The following is a 17,383-nucleotide window of genomic DNA, read 5'->3' as shown; positions in this document are numbered from 1 at the left end:
ATAGGGCCTCTTCCTACTCTCTGTAGTCCCCCTTTCACCGCTTCACGAGAGCAGCCCAGAATGAACTAAAGCCCTTAATGAATAGCCCACTTTACATTTCTACCCCACAACCAATAAACTATGATCAGGGGGGTAGCATCAGAGAAATGTTGGAAAAGTCCTTTTCTGCCATGTAATCATCCTAAAACATTACCATGCTGCCCTATATATTCTCTTGGAAGGGACAGAATGATGTGTATGAGGCCTTTATGGGGAAGACTCAGTACTGTTCTTAGCTGTCACTAAGTTTAAACTAACTTAGGGAGCAAGGCTGGAAAGGGAAAAAGAGGAAGTTTGATGGAGATGATTTGCTTCCAAGTGTGGAAACCTCCCCAGCCAGGACTGCTCCAGTCTTCATTACAACCCTTTTCTGCCCAGCTTTTCCCTGTACCAGGACCCAGGGGGATGAGAGAACAGAGAGCCTAGGGCATTCGTGGAGCTGGGTCTAGAACAATTTTGTCATTTCTTTCTTTCTTTCTTTTTTTTTTTAAGATTTTTATTTATTTATTTGACAGAGAGAGAGAGAGGGATCACAAGTAGGCAGAGAGGCAGCGGGAGAGGGGGAGGCAGGCTCCCTGCTGAGCAGAGAGCCCGATTCGGGGCTCGATCCTGGGACCCTGAGATCATGACCTGAGCCAAAAGCAGAGGATTAACCCACTGAGCTACCCAGGTGGCCCAATTTTGTCATTTCTGTTCCAGGGTGGGTTTTGGGTTGGGGAAGATAGCTAGGATTCTCTCTGTCCATAATAGGATAATGAGATTTGGCCACAGACCTAGCTTCCTGGTCCCCAACAGAGCCCGTGTGGCTCAGAGTTCCCCAGCAAGGGCTGGGTTTGGAGGCATTCGGGGCACTTCCCAGGTATTCGAATTCTTCTGTACGTCACATGTACAGAAATTTTTCTGATCCGACCTTTTTAAAGTGCTTTTACTGTGTGCCAGGCCCTAAGCCTGGCATGTATTTTCATTTAATAGTCACATTATCCTGTGAGAAAGAGATTATTATTACCCCAGTTGTAGAGAGGAGGAAAGTGAAAACCAGAGAAGTTTAGGTGTGTCTCCTGGATCACACAGCTATCAGACAGGCAGAGGCAAGACAGATAAGACCTTTCCAACTCTAGAGCTGAGGTGTTGTCTGCTACTCTGCTCTGAAAGACAGGAGGTAATCTTACAGTTCCTGAGAGATCAAAATGCATGGCAGTAGAGGTGCCTCTGAGATTGCTCTAATCAGTCAGCAGGAGAGAAAATGGTCTTAAGTTCTAAAGTCCTGGACAGAACAAGAAGAAATGTTTTCAGTGGTTTTCCAGCAATGTGCAGTAGAACCTCAGAGTTCTGAGGAGTGGGTGTGCAAAGAAGCCAGAGGGAAGGGGGCACAGGGTGCTGGTTGGCATTTACCTATTTTATATATTAGGCTTCTGGTTTTTTGGTGTCTTTTTTGTTTTTTTTGTTTTTTTAAAGATTTTATTTATTTATTTGACAGAGAGAGATCACAAGTAGATGGAGAGGAAGGCAGAGAGAGAGAGAGAGGGAAGCAGGCTTCCTGCTGAGCAGAGAGCCCGATGTGGGACTCGATCCCAGGACCCTGAAATCATGACCCGAGCCGAAGGCAGCGGCTTAACCCACTGAGCCACCCAGGAGCCCTTGTTTGTTTTTTTTAAGATTTCATTTATTTATTTAACAGAATGAGGAAGAACACAAGCAGGGGGAGTGGCAGGCAGAGGAAGAGGGAGAAGCAGGCTCTCAGCTGAGCAGGGAGCCCTATGCAGGGCTTGATCTCAGGGCACTGAGATCATGACCTGAGCTGAAGGCAGGCACTTAACTAGCTGAGCCACCCAGGTGCCCCTGGGCTTCTGTTTAATGTGTGACTTAAAGAATGAATTCTTTAATGAGTTCACGGGACTAGTTCAGTTTCATCAGTTGGGAGACAGCCCTAGTGGATAGAAGCACAAGGCATGCCCATGGTATGGAAACCTCCCCGGCCAGCTCATGGCAGAACCAGGTTGGGAACCCAGGTCTCCTGGCTCCTTGCCAGCTCTTTTGCCTCTCCTTCCCTGTAGACCTCACTCAAGTAACCTGACTGTTGTCTGAGAGTAAGCACTTTCAGGTACATTCTCTCCCTCAACACAGGCCACTGTGGAGAGTATGACAGGGATTGTTATTACCCTAGTTCACAGGGTATGGGAAACTGAGGCTGAGAGAGGCTGTTATACAAGGTCATCCAGTAAGGGCTGCCTCTAGGATTTGAATCTAGCTCTTTTCATTCTGGTTTTGCCTTGATCCCGAGTATTCATTTGTCCTATAGCAGCTTCGGTGGATTCATGAAAACAGGTGGCTAGATCTTGCTTCACTCTGGAAACAGAGTGATGTGGGTTATGGAGTGGACCCGCTGTGGATGCGGCCTTGCACTCTGGACCAGGGGTCTCAAGGACCTGCCCGCCTACGGAATCTTCTTGTTATTAAGTTCCCATTTAACAAACACTTGTCATTCAGTTTTTCCATAGTGACCCCAGGTGAGGGGAGCTGGTTGGGTAACTGAATTCATGCCCACTGTGCAGAGTTTGGGAATAACTGTATGGAGGCAGCAAGATGCCATGATCCAAGAGGACAGGCCCAGGAACCAGGCTCCCTAGGTTCATGTTCAGCTTTCCACTCACCACCTGTCTGATGTTGAGTAAATTGCCTAGCCTCCCTGTGCCTCAGTTTCCTTGTCTGTAAAAGAGGAATGATAATATTGTCTCCCTTAAAGACTGGTGTAAGGATAGGACGTACTGATGCGTGTAAAGCACTTAGACCAGTGTCTGGCACTTAGTAAACATAAAATTAATCTGAGGGGGCGCCTGGGTGGCTCAGTGGGTTGGGCCTCTGCCTTCGGCTTGGGCCGTGGTCTCAGGGTCCTGGGATCGGCCCCCGCGTCAGGCTCTCTGCTCGGCGGGGAGACTGCTTCCCTCTCTCTCTCTGCTGCTTTGCCTACTTGTGATCTCTCTCTCTCTCCGTTGGGTGGATAAATAAAATCTAAAAAATAAATAAAATAAAATAAATCTGAGATGTTGCTGTTATTAACATCTTTTACCAGAAGGTACAGAAGTAACGAACAGTATAGCTTCTGCCCTTGAGTTTACTCCCTTGTCAGAACGGGACAGGATATATAAAACGTAACTTGCTGAGAAGGACACATGAAGCAGTGTGACGTGTGGTAAAGAATTTGGGTTCAGGTTCTTAAATCAGGCAGACCTGGCTTTCAGTTCTGATACTGCCCTTAATGGCCAGCTGACCTTGGGCCGTGTCTGCCTGCCTGTCTGAGTGTCCATCTCCTGCAGTAGAATGGGGAATGTGGCAGACTCGGGTCAGAGTCATTGAGGGGATGCGGTGACACTGTGCACCCAGGACAGTGCCCGACACACAGGGCAGCACTTAGGAACTGGGAGTTGAGTATAAGCAGTTCTCCAGGTCTACGGGCTCTCTGTCCCAACCCTGCCTCCTTTTCCTGATCAGGGAGAAACTGCAGAAGCATGGGGTGTGTATCCGGGTCCTGGGCGATCTGCATTTGTTGCCCTTGGATCTCCAGGAGCTGATTGCACAGGCGGTGCAGGCCACCAAGAACTATAACAAGTAAGTGTTCCCATTTCCCTGGAGCATCCCAGAGTGGTCTCTGACTCCCTTTTAGCTTCAGGGAGACATGCTGGGCTTTCTTGGTACGCATTTGGTACAAGAGGCCAGGAGGGGTTGGGGATGCTTAGAGACCTCTTCCATCTGCAGGGCAGGCCAGAGATGGTTCTTACTGCCTCGTCAAATGTGTGCGAACATACACATACAGTGTTTCATCCTCTTCCTCCTCTATGCGCCTACCCTCCATGATACATACATATACATAGGTTACATATGCACATATATGTAATAGTTTTTTACTTGACGGGCTAGGGTGGAAATGAGCATTATAGGGTGGATAAGCTATGGATGTGGCCTTGAGCTCTGGATCAGAGTTCTCTAGGACCTGTCTGATACCCCGTATTATAATATATTCTGTTTCCGTCTATGATATAGCTCTGTCTCTGAAGGCAGATCCTTCAAGAAAATCTTTCTCTGTCCCACTCCTTTAACCCATGGAGAGGCTGACATTGGGAGGTCATGCAGATGCAGAGGTGACCAGAGTTCAGTAATCAAATTTCATGAGGTGTGCCTTTGGAATATAATACGTATATTACATGAGGCCTTTGGAATATAATATGTATTTGGCAGTGGGCTGGATTGCATCAAATTTCCTTACTGTTCTACTTTGCTTGTATTAGTATCACAGTGAATTCACGTCCTCTGAAAGCTGGTTGGCAGTAGGAGAGAGGGTTAGGGGCAAAAGGGTCATTTAGTGTTCGTCTTATTACAAAATTAATAATGTTTATTCTAAGAAAAGTTGGAAAACGCAAAGAATTCATGATCTCACCTTTCAGAGATATCCATGATTCACATTTGAGGGGTGTGTGTGTGTGTGTGTGTGTGTGTGTGTTCTTCTGGGGAAGCAGTACTCTACAGACAGTGACTTAGTCCCTTCCTCTGGTAAATTATTCTCTTTTTCCCTTCTCAGGTGTTTCCTGAATGTCTGCTTTGCTTACACATCCCGTCATGAGATCAGTAATGCTGTGAGAGAGATGGCCTGGGGAGTGGAGCAGGGCCTGCTGGATCCCAGGTATCCCTGCTTGTTTAACATGGTAACCGATAGGGAAGCCAGGCTTGCCCCTCCTAAGCCATGTCCTTGGGCTGGAAGTCAAATGAGGGATGCATGTAGACAGAGTGAGGGGCACGACCCTCCCACACAGAGCTTAGGATAGGCTTGCCGTAGCCTACTTCAGAATTTCTGTGTTCACCATAACCCAGGAAGTGCCAGAAAAATGGCGTAGCTGGTAGCAAAGCCGTGGCATTCACTAAAAAATGATGTCCTTACACCTGAAACTAATATAACACTCATGTTAACTATATTGGAATTAATTTTTTTTAAGATTTTATTTTTAAATAAGTCTGCACCTAACGTGGGGCTTGAAGTCATGACCCTGAGATCAAGAGTCTCATGCTCCCCTGACCGAGCCAACCGGGTGCCTCTGGAATTAATATATTTTTTTTTTTTTTAAAGATTTTATTTATTTATTTATTTGACAGAGAGAGATCACAAGCAGGCAGAGAGAGAGGAGGAAGCAGGCTCCCTGCTGAGCAGAGAGCCCGATGCGGGGCTCGATCCCAGGACCCTGAGATCATGACCTGAGCCGAAGGCAGCGGCTTAACCCACTGAGCCACTCAGGCGCCCCTGGAATTAATATATTTTTTTAAAGATTTTAAAAATTTATGTATTTGAGCTAGAGAATGAGCAGGGGTTGGGGGCAGAGGAAGAAGGAGAGGCAGACCCCCCCAACTGAGGAAGGAGCCCAACACCGGGCCTCGTCCCAGGACTGCCAGATCACAGCCTCAGTGGAAGGCAGATGCCTCACCGACTGAGCCACCCAGATGGCCTTCACAAGTTTTTTTAAAAAGATGGCCTCCAAGGCACTTGGGTGGCTCAGTAGGTTGAGTGTCTGACTTTGTCTTAGGTCATGATCTCGGGGTCCTGGGATCAAGCCCCATATCGGGCTCCCTGCTCAGCAGGGAATCTGCTTCTCCCTCTCTCCCTCTTGCTCATGTGTACTATCTCTGTCTCTCTCAAATAAAATCTTAAAAAAAAAAAGAAAAGAAAAGATGTCCTCCATGGGGCATGGGGCTCTCAGTCAGTGGGGCATGGGACTCTTGATCTCGGAGGTCATGAGTTTAAGCCCCACATTGGGTGTAGGGATTACTTTAAAAGCAAAATCTTTTAAAAAATAAATAAATAGGGGCGCCTGGGTGGCTCAGTGTGTTAAGGCCCTGCCTTTTGCTCAGGTCATGATCTCAGGGTCCTGGGATCGAGCCCCGCATCAGGCTCTCTGCTCAGCAGGGAACTTGCTTCCTCCTCCCTCTCTCTGCCTGCCTCTCTGCCTACTTGTGTCTGTCTGTCAAATAAATAAATAAAATCTTTAAAAGAAAATAAAAATAATAAATAAATAAATAAATAAATAAAATCTTAAAAGAAAAAAAAAGATGTCTTTCTGGCCCTTTGGCAATGTTTGCCCTCAAATGATTTTTCAGGAATGCAGCTCATGCGGGGTAAAGTCCTTTAGGTCTCTCATTTTACGGTTTCATGCAAAATTCAGGTATTTTCCAAAAAGACAATTATTCATTCCAAGCAGCATGTGGAATCCTAACTATTAGAGCTTGAGAGATTTTGGAAGCCATCTAGCCTCTCAGTCCCTTCATGTTATTGTTAGTGTAACATTTAGTAATATTATTAATGAGCTAATAATAGCAAAAGTAAAATAACAGCAAAAATAACACAGGCGATGTGTTATGTTCTGTATTTTACTTAGTCCTTGATCTCATGTGTGAGAGGTTCAGGTGTTTTCTCCATTTTATAGATGAGAAACCTGAGCTGAGCATTGAACGGCTTTCCCCAGGCCATTCTGCTAGTGAGTGCCAGAGCTGACTCATCTCTAGAGCTGTCTGATTCCAGAGTGCCTGTCCCTTTCCTCTGTCACCTGGACTTTGGGACTCAGGAATTTGTCTGATTCCTTTCTTGGGTATAATTAGATTTATCTGTGAAACTAAATTAACGATCAGAAAGTTGCTCAGTGAGAATGGAATTAGATAAGCACAAAAGGAGACTGTTTTTAAGGCTATTCTGTAAATCTTTTTCCTCTCCAACAGCTGGGTGGTTTCCTGTGCCACATAGCTCATTCATTCAATCATTTATTCACTCAACAAACATTTTTTTTTTTTTAAAGATTGTTTACTTCTTACTTAGTTTCTTTTTTTTTTTTTTTTAAAGATTTTATTTATTTATTTGACAGACAGAGATCACAAGTAGGCAGAGAGGCAGGCAGAGAGAGAGGAAGGGAAGCAGGCTCCCTGCCGAGCAGAGAGCCCGATGCAGGGCTCGATCCCAGGACCCCGGGCTCATGACCCGAGCCGAAAGCAGCGGCTTTAACCCACTGAGCCACCCAGGCGCCCCAGGAAGTCTCAACAAACATTTTTAAAATGCCACATATGTGTAGGCCAAGCACGTTGTTGTACAGAGCGGGTACAGTAGCAAAAATAAAAGTATGTATTTCCTGTGCTCAGGGAGCTCTGGTAAAGGGAACAGGCCATAATCAATATTATACACATTGACATACATTATAATGGTGACCAATGTTATAAAAGCATCCGTGCGTGGTACAACAAGAATTTAGAGTAAGAGGAATAGACCTGGTAGGGAAGGCTTTGCTAGGGAAATGATAAGTGGCCAGAGAAGGAAGGAAAAGCAGTAACCCAGGAAAGAGGCAGTAGTAGTGTGAGGAGGTTGTCAGTTACAGAAAGGCTGTTGGGATAATTCAGGTAGGGATTACCTGGAATGGAGCTTGTGTGGTGGTGGTGGAGGAGGAAGAAGTCAAGTAGACTGCATTGAGTGTTATGAAGTAGATAAAATTGAGAGGCCTTCATGGGCCAGGTCTGGGAAAAAGATGTGTTATGTGAGACTCCAGGATTTTTACTTCCAAAACAGTGCACAGCGGTGCCCTTCCCTGTGCTAGGGATCTCTGAGGGAGGATCCAGTTTGAGAAAGAAGGTCAGCAGTTTGATTTGGGATAAACTGTAGATGTTGAACATAGATGTCAGGTCTACAGTTTGTGAGGAGAGGTGGGGACTGGATGTAACGGTATGGAGGTCACCTGTGAGTCGGTAACCAAAGCAAAGAGGGCATGAGGACATCGAGGAGAGTCTAGAATGAGAGGGGGAGAGGGCCAAGGATGGAGTTTTGAGAAACTATGACTTGTGCTGGCTGGGTAGAGGAGAAGAAGCCTTAAGGGAAAAAAAAGGAGGAACAACCAGAAAGGCAGGAAGAAAACCAGGCAGTCGGTATTACGGAAGCCAAGAGAAGAGGGACTTTGCTGGTGCAGGTTGGGAGGAAGGGGGCGTTGGTGGGAGCAGCAGTGTTGAATGCTGTAGAGAGGTCAATTAAGCTATGGATTGAAAGTGAACTGTTGGGGAAGAAATTAAGATGCTGGTTAAGTCAGTGGGGGGCGGGCAGGAAGATGAGAGATGAAGAGGAACAGGGTTGTAGGAGTAGATGCAGGTTATTGTGATTTTCTGATTCTTGACCCATGGGGTGATTTCATAGTTGTTCACAGTATTACTGTGCTTTCCGGTTAATGTTTTATTTAAAGAGACAAATGTTTATGCTGGAAAGAAAGAAAGGTTTTGGCTAGTAGATTTGTGTGTATTCTTGCCTGGGACTAGACTCTGATCATGCCTCTTAGTTCCGTGTTCTTGATACTCATACCACAGCGACAACCACTGACCTTTATCTTGTCTTTCTTGCCTAGGAAGTTTTCCCATATTAATTTTCTTTGCCTTACATGGCTTAGGAACCTGCCTACATGGGATTAGTCAAGCAGATAGATATGGTGTGGGTGGGTCAGGGTTGCCAGGGAAGGAGGCTGCAAGCTTAGAAAGGTTAGTGTTACTTGGACTGGGCTAATCGGAGCCTCAATATGGACATACTTTTATAAATGTTCATCAGAGAGGATTTACAAACTACTGGATATAGAAAGATCAAAATTTAGGTCTTCCAGGATCAGCAACGCTCCTGGTAACACTTTGATTTTTAGGATGTCTTTGTAGGTCTTACTGTTTGCTTAGATATGTGTGTGTGAGTTTAATCAACTGAGTTGATTTTTCCCATCAAGTTGTGACAATGTCTGTTACCTGTGTTTACGTTCTAGGTTATTTGCAAGTACATTGTCAAAAACTTTTTTAGCCTGTAAGCTCCTCACATTCAGAAAACCAATATGTATTTGTTTCTGAGATCTGTTTTCAGTGATTCATTCACTCATTTATTCAAACATATATCAAGTCTTTCTCTATCCCAAGAAGTTGCCATGCTAGAAGGGCAAGAACACAGAGTTGAATGTTTCATGGGGTTTGCCCTCGGGCAGCTCTGAGTCTGGTTCATGTACACACATAAGTCACCCGTGCTGCTGGGTCACGCTAATGGATGTGAGGGCACAAGCTGATGTGATGAAAGCAGTGATCAGTTGTGGTTCAAAGTTCAGCCAGTCATCTTTTTATTTTATTTTATTTTGTTTTATTTATTTTTTAAGATTCTATTTATTTCTGACACAGAGAGAGAGAGAGCATGCACAAGCAGGGGGAATGGCAGGCAGGGGAGAAGCAGGCTCCCTGCTGAGCAAGGAGCCTGATGTGGGGCTCTATCCCAGGACTGGGATCATGACCTGAGCCAAAGGCAGCCACTTAATCGACTGAGCCACCCAGGCGCCCCCAGAGTCCTCTTTTTAAAACACAAATCCAATAATGACATAAATATTTATAACAAAAGAAATCACACTGTGAACACATTACGACCTGCGTTATGCTTTTGTTCACTTGATGTTGTAATATGAGCACTTTTCTATGCCTCATATTTTTCATCGTTTGTCTTACATTTCTAATGGCTGCAGAATGTGTCTTGCTTTAATTGACTTAATCATTCAAGTTGTTGGTTATGTAGGCTGTTTCTAATTTGTCCTTATTACAAATAATGCTACAAGGAAGTCTATAAATTTAACTCTTATCAGCATTTTGCTTTGTTACCTCAGGATCTGGGTGTGTCCATTTCATCTTATTCTTGCCAAACAGAATTGTAAACTACTCTAGTTTTGTAGGCGAAAGCTGGTATTTTACTTTATATAAGAGAAATTACTTCTTGGGGCACCTAACTGGCTGAGTCGGTAGAGCATGAAACTCTTGATCTTGGGGTTGTGGGTTTCAGCCTCAGATTGGGTGTAGAGATTACTTTAAAAAAAAAAAAAAGAAGAAGAAGAACATTATTTCTTTAAAGTCTTCATGTAGACAGCTAATGCCAAGTAATGATGAGTTTTTGTTGGCCATAGCACAGATGTTCTATTTTCATTTTGTTGATTTTATCTCCTCCTACCCCCTTAGAGTTACTTCATTTTCGGTAAGAATTCTGCCCACTGCTTGAAGTAGATGGAACAAACCTTTTGCAGACACATTTGAAACTCAGAGAGATTAAATGGGGATCTGAAGTCACACAGTTAAGTGGTGGGACTGGAAATAACATTTCTTCTTTATTTACATAATACTTTATAGTTACTTCCTGAGGTACACTCAGATCTGTTATTTCACTTGTTTTTGTTTTTGTTTTTGTTTTTGTTTTTTAGGGTTGGGGGCAGAGGGAGAGAGAGATCTCCATGCCAGCAGGAAGCCTAACACAGGGCCAACCCTGAGATCATGACCTGAGCTGAAATCGAGTTGGATACTTTTTTTTTTTTTAAGGTTTTATTTATTTGACACAGAGAAAGAGCGTACAACTAAGCAGAGTAGCAGGCAGAAGGAGAGGGAGAAGCGGGCTCTCCACTGAGCAGGGAACCCGATGTGGGACTCGATCCTAGGACCCTAGGATCATGACCTGAACCAAAGGCAGACGCTTAACCAACTGAGCCACCCAGGTGCCCCAAGAGTTGGGTACTTAATCAACTGAGCCACCCAGGTGCCCCTGTTACTTGATTTGATTTGACCCTCACAGTAACCTATAAGTAGATAGGACAAATGTTTCCATTTCAAAGAAAAGGGAACTGAGAAATTAGATTTATTATACAGGGCCTCAGATTTCTTAGAGAATTAAGACCATGCTGCTAAGACGAGACTGTCAGATTTTCAGGGAAATCTGATTTTCAGGGAAATTCTTCTTGCAGTTCATAAGTGAAAACTGTTTCCCTTGTGATGGCACAAAAAAAACTCCTTCTGTGATTTGCAGAAAGAGGACCCAAAGGCACACAGATTGTAAATGTAGTCTCATTTTAAATACTCAGCCCAGGGCTGCCTGGGTGGCTCAGTCAGTTGAGTGTCCAACTCTTGATTTCAGCTGAGATCGTGATCTCAGGGTTGTGAGATCGAGCCCCAAGCTGGGCTCTGTGCTCAGCAGGGAGTCTGCTTGAGATTCTCTCCCTCTCCCTGTGCCCCTCCCCCAGCTTGTGCTCCCTCTCTGTCTTCTCTCTCTCAAATAAATAAATAAATCTTACCGGGGTGGGAGGATGGGGGTTGGGAAAAAGACAGCCCAGATCCCTGCTTTTTTAACTGTGCTCCTTGAAGAATGTTCCCACGAAGAAATTTTATCTTCTAGATCCTCCCGAGATACAAGTCTTACAACTTACAGATTCCAAGTTCTGGCTCTTGGTGCTTGGTAGGACAGGTAAACAGTGTTCTTAGAACCAGAGGACAACTAGCCTTGCAAATACCTTCTTTCCACGGACAGGAGTGTTTTACTTCCGATAAACGGTAGCAGTCCCCATTCTTCTTCCATTCCATCTCCTTTCTAAATGTCTGTCTGTGTGAGAAAGTAGCTCTTAACAGGGGCTGATCATTTTGCTGTCTTTTAAAATCTTAAGGAACATGGATTTTTTTGCAGTGTTTCAAGATCCTCATGACTTAGAAGTTTTTAAAAGTGCTGTTCAGGGGCACCTGGATGGCTCAGTCAGTTAAGCAGCTGACTCTTGATTTCAGCTCAGGTCATGATCTTGGGGTCCTGGGATGGAGCCCTAGGTCAAGCTCTACTCACCAGGGAGTCTGCTTGAGATTCTCTCTCCCACTTTCCTGCTACCCGCCCCGCCGTGCACACACACACCTCACTCCCTCTCTCTCTCAAATAATAAATCTTTTTTAAAATGTTCTTTTTTAAAAAAATTATTTTATTTATTTATTCATGAGAAACAGAGAGAGAGAGGCAGAGGGAGAAGCAGGCTTCCTGCAGAGCAGGGAGCCTGATGCAGGACTTGATCCCGGGACACCGGGATCATGACCCGAGTTGAAGGCAGACGCTTATTCAACTGAGCCACCCAGGTGCTCCTAAAAAATGTTCTTTATAGTACATTCAAACAATAACAGAAGTACGTAAAGTAAAAAAGGATAGTCTTTCCTTATTTATCTAGCCTTCCAAAAGTAATCACCATTGAGAGTATGGTGTTTATATCTTTCTAAACTTTGTTCTTTCTTTATTTTTCATTTTTATTTTAAAAATTTGTATTTATTTACTTATTTTTGGAAGAGAGAGAGAGAGCATGCACATGAGGGGAAGGGCAGAGGGAGAAGCAGACTCCCCACTGAGCAGCGAGCCCAATGTAGGGCTCGATCCCAGGACCCTGGGATCATTACATGAGCCAAAAGCAAGTGTTTAACCAACTGAGCCACCCAGATGCCCTTGTACTCTATCTCTTCTTTTTCCTTCTATTTTATTTATTTATTTTTTTAGAGGGAGTTGTTGGGCAGAGGAAGAAGGCGAGAGAGAATCTTAAGCAGGCTTAACCATGCCCATTGTGGAGCCCAAAATGGGACATGATCTCATGACCCTGAGATCATGACCTGAGCCAAAATCAAGAGTTGGACGCTTAACTGACTGAGCCACCCAGGTGCCTCTGCACTGTATATTTTCTGAAGCTTGTTTTTTTATTTAATATTAGCTCTGATCTTTCCCAGTCAGTGCATTTAGATTTATCTTTATTGAAATAGTTGCATTAGTATTGTATCAAATTGCAGGGTCAGTTGTGTACATTTTATTTTACTTATTTTAAGATTTTTAGGAGCACCTGGGTGGCTCAGTATGTTAAAACCTCTGCCAGGGTCTTGGGATTGAGCCCCACGTCGGGCTCTCTGTTCAGTGGGGAGTCTGCTTCCGCCTCTCTCTCTGCCTGCCTCTCTGCCTACTTGTGATCTCTGTCTGTCAAATAAATAAATAAAATCTTAAAAAAAAAGATTTTATTTATTTGAGAGAGAGAGAGTGTGTATGTATGCAGATGAGCAGGGGAGGGACAGAAGGAGAGGGAGTGGGGGAAACATATTCCTTGCTGAGCTCAGAGCCCAATTCGGGGCTCCCATCGGAGGACCCTGAGACCATGGCCTAAGCTGAAGTTAGACTCTTTTTTTTTTTTTTTTAAAGATTTTATTTATTTATTTATTTGACAGAGAGAAATCACAAGTAGGCAGAGAGAGAGGAGGAAGCAGGCTCCCTGCTGAGCAGAAAGCCCGATGTGGGGCTCGAACCCAGGATCTGGGATCATGACCTGAGCCGAAGGCAGCGGCTTAACCCACTGAGCCACCCAGGCGCCCCTGAAGTTAGACTCTTAACTGACTGAGCCTCCCACGTGCCCCAGATGTATGCATTGTAGAAAATAAGGTGTTTTAAGTGAAGGACACGTTCTAGTGGGTGCATCTGGTTTTAGTCTGCAGTGAAATGACTTTGGGCAAGTTATCTTCTCTGAGCCTGTTTCCTTATGTATTAAATGAGGATCGAAATACTTCCTGTAGTTGTGAGGACTAAAATCATACATTCATTTGAATGTTTAGGGCCTCCGCCTATATTGGCTCGTGGTGTTCTAAGAATTGGGAAGCCTGACGTAGGAGTTCACCATGAGAATAATCCGAAAAGAGATGTGTGCTTACCCTTGTCTCTTCCCCACTCACCTTAGTGATGTCTCTGAGTCTCTGCTTGATAAGTGCCTCTATACCAACCACTCTCCACACCCTGACATCTTGATACGGACTTCTGGGGAAGTGAGGCTCAGCGACTTCTTGCTGTGGCAGGTAAGCAGTTTGCAACCACGGGGGTTGTGTTTGTGTCAGCCTGAAGACTGCGATCGCACCCACAGGATGGATGTAGCAGGGCTCCTCCCCACTCGCAGCCACGCTGGCACCGGAGAATGGGGGTGGGGGTGGGGGGCGGGAATCTGGAGAAATGTATCCAGGCTATGCCTGGTCACATTGCTGTCCCTTCCTCTTCTGTCCCTGGCTCTGCCAGCCTGGGTGGTTCTTGCTCTCCGAAGTGCCTAGAGGAAAATCAAGGCTATCCAGCTGTGGTGAAAACTTCACTTGTGCCCTTGTTCAAAGCACTGGACTTCTGTCTTGTGTTCCTGAGCCTAAGCTGCTGCCCTGGTAATCTGCCAGCTGCTACTCCAGCCCCTCTGGGCTAGAACCTGGCCTTGCAGTCACAGGTCTGTCTCCTTCGGAGAAAGCAGCCGTGTCTATGCAAGCACAGTCCACAGGGATAGAAACTATATGTAGACTCTTAGGGGCCTGCTGCTGTCTTTTAGCTCAGTTACCCCTGTGGTCCCCCGAAAGCTCATAGCCAGATCAGTTTGCTTTTGCTTGAAAATCTCCCATCATCTGTTAACTTGGCCCCTAAGAAACACATCACCATTCAAGGAGAGGTTGGAGAGACTCTGCTTTGTAGCAAGTTCCAGAAATTTTTTTTTTTTTTTTTGGACAGAAATCACAAGTAGGCAGAGAGGCAGGCAGAGAGACAGAGGGGAGGAAGCAGGCTCCCCGCGGAGCAGAGAGCCCGATGCGGGGCTCGATCCCAGGACCCTGGGATCATGACCCGAGCCGAAGGCAGAGGCTTTAACCCACTGAGCCACCCAGGCGCCCCAAATTCCAGAAATTTTGATGGACCGTAGTCTTTTTTTTTTTTTTTAAAGATTTTATTTATTTATTTGACAGATGGAGATCACAAGTAGGCAGAGAGGCAGGCAGAGAGAGAAGAGGAAGCAGGCTCCCCGCTGAGCAGAGAGCCCGATGTGGGGCTCGATCCCAGGACCCTGGGATCATGACCTGAACTGAAGGCAGCGGCTTTAACCCACTGAGCCACCCAGGCGCCCCAATGGACCATAGTCTTGAAAGATTTAGCTACTGAAGATACTTTTGGTCTTTGGCTATATTGAAAGAGATAATGTGCAGGTTATGGTTTGGTGGTCTGCTCTATGGGTCAGATCATGTCTGGAAAATTTACTTCCATGCACTGAATTTTATTTTATTTTTTAAAGATTTTATTTATTTATTTGACAGACATAGATCTCAAGTAGGCAGAGAGGCAGGCAGAGAGAGAAGAAGAAGCAGGCTCCCTGCTGAGCCGAAAGCCAGATGTGGGGCTCTATCCCAGGACCCCGGGACTATTACCTGAGCCGAAGGCAGAGGCTTTAACCCACTGAGCCACCCAGGTGCCCCCGGGCACTGAGTTTTAAAAGACTGCATTCGCAAACTGGAGGACTTAGCAGAAGTGGCCAACCCGGATAGCAAGGAATCTGGAATTCATGCCATGTAAGGAATGAGTGAAGGATGATGGTCTGAAAAAGGGAGGCCTGGTGACAGTTCATTCTCTGAGAAAGAAATACTGAGTTCCTCCTTTGTGTGCTGGGCAAATGGCAATGACCAAGTCAGAGATAATCCCTGCTGCCTTAAAATGTATCATTTGTAGGCAAAGGCAAACTGAACAAGTCATGACAACCTTGGGGACAAATAACAGGCAGCTCTAATCTTGCCTTCAAATATTTGAAAGAATGTCACTTTGAGGGGCGCCTGGGTAGCTCAGTGGGTTAAAGCTTCTGCCTTTGGCTCAGGTCATGATCCCAGGGTTCTGGGATCGAGCCCCGCATCGGGCTCCCTGCTCAGTGGGGAGCCTGCTTCTCCCTCTCTCTGCCTGCTTCTCTGTGATCTCTGTCTGTCAAATAAATAAATAAAATCTTTAAAAAAAAAAAAAAAAGAATGTCACTTTGAAGAAGAAACAGACTTGTTCCAGAGCAAAGGCCTGAGACTTTGGTAGAAGTTCCAGGGAAGGTGTCATTGGTTTAGCAGAACAAGCTATCGGACAACTAAAGTCAGCCCTCTCGAGGAGCTGAATTCCTCACTACTGAAGGTATCAAGCGATGGCTGTCACGAATGTTCCAGAAGGAACTCTTACATTAGTGATTATTATTAGGGTTCACCCAGCTCTGTAGTCTGACTGCTTTGTGTATATTATCATGTTTAATTTTCATCATACCTTAAAAACCAGGTACTCCTGTCAGCCAGTTTTACAGTTGAGAAGACCGAGACCCAGAGAGGTTAAGTAACTTGCCTCGGGTCACATGGATGATAAAAGGTGGAGCCAGGGTCCAAGGCAGGTAGTCTGGCCCCAGAGCCCAAGCTCTTCGCCATTGTGCCCTGCTCTGCTCCTTAAAAATAACAGCCCCGGCCACCCTTTGTTCATTGCTGACTTTTATCAGACATCATGTCTCCCAGATGACATCTAAGGGCCAAGAGCCAATAACATAATCCAGATGTTATTTCATAGTCCTAAAATTGGCTCTTAGAAAAATCCTGGTGGGAATGTTGATCTAGTCTTGCTGTAGTTCTGCCTCGCTGCACACAGGTACCTCAGATGACCCCACCCTATGAGCAAGGCACTTTGGGGCTGGCAACGGCGGTAGCTGCAGCTCAGGGCACCTGGGCCCTCTCAGCTCTGGGACCCTGGGTCATGCTCAGCCTGCTCCTTCTTTGGAAGCCTGAACCAGGAGTATGTTCCAGCTACATGCTACTCAACTATCCTCTCTTCCTTCCCCCTGGTTTCCCAGACTTCCCACTCCTGCTTGGTGTTCCAACCCGTTCTGTGGCCAGAATACACATTCTGGAACCTCTGTGAGGCCATCCTGCAGTACCAGATGAACCACAGCATGCTCCAGGTAAGAAAGAGTTCAGGGCTGGTCTAACTGGATGTGATGGAAGAAAAGGTTAGCATCGACTGACCGCCTACTGCTTACACGAGGTACTTGCTAATAGGCATGTTAATGAATATAGTAGCTACTCCTTGTTTACTATATGTCAGGCACTGTGAACATTTTATAGGTACTATCTCATTTAATGCCCCCAAGATCCCAGTGGCCTAGGTATCATCCGCCCCACTTGTTTAAGTGAATACAGCAAAATTCTTTTGTTAAGGATGTATAACCAATAAGACACAGAACTGGGATTCAAGTTACATGTCTCTAATCTCTTTGCACAGAGACACAGGAGACTTCTCAGAGAGATTGGCTATTCCCTCACGGTATTAAGCTAGTAAAAGATTGTAAAAAGTCAAAGTATGCAAAATTCAAGCCTCTTCCAGAAGGGATTAAAAACAAAGTAGCGCTGTCTTTCTACTATATAAAATATGTTCCGCCAACATTTGAAGTTCTTTCAGTTTTGATCACCACATCTGGAAACCGGTTTTAATAGGAGGCAGAGTCACCTGCATCTGATTAGAATTCTTGATAATAAGGGTAGTGTGCGTGGTCGTTAGTGCGTTAGATGTATTCCGGTATGTTTCTGTACTTAACTCTTCCAGCAATCCCCCAGGTTTGGTATCTGCATTTTCCAAATCTGGAAACAGAGGGGCAGGATCACTGTCTCAACGCTACAAGCTTTTAAACCCAAAGCTGCTGCTCCTGTTTCTTGAGTC

At 45.2% G+C, this 17,383-nt stretch overlaps 1 protein-coding gene across 3 annotated transcripts in view; it reads left to right on the top strand.

The window, feature by feature from the left end:
- Positions 1-17,383, top strand: part of DHDDS (dehydrodolichyl diphosphate synthase subunit) — a 37,154-nt gene that overhangs the window by 6,154 nt on the left and 13,617 nt on the right. For all 3 annotated transcript variants that reach the window (XM_047725785.1, XM_047725786.1, XM_047725784.1), the window contains 4 exons: positions 3,529-3,645; positions 4,613-4,714; positions 13,605-13,719; positions 16,521-16,628. In XM_047725785.1, coding sequence (XP_047581741.1) covers positions 3,529-3,645; positions 4,613-4,714; positions 13,605-13,719; positions 16,521-16,628 — 442 coding nt within the window. The remainder of the gene's footprint in view (positions 1-3,528; positions 3,646-4,612; positions 4,715-13,604; positions 13,720-16,520; positions 16,629-17,383) is intronic.

The sequence above is a fragment of the Lutra lutra genome, chromosome 4 (assembly GCF_902655055.1).
Source record: "Lutra lutra chromosome 4, mLutLut1.2, whole genome shotgun sequence".
NCBI classification, from domain to species: Eukaryota; Metazoa; Chordata; class Mammalia; order Carnivora; family Mustelidae; genus Lutra; species Lutra lutra.
The sequence above is the reverse complement of the archived record's forward strand: the minus strand, read 5'-3'. Positions and strand labels throughout refer to the sequence as shown.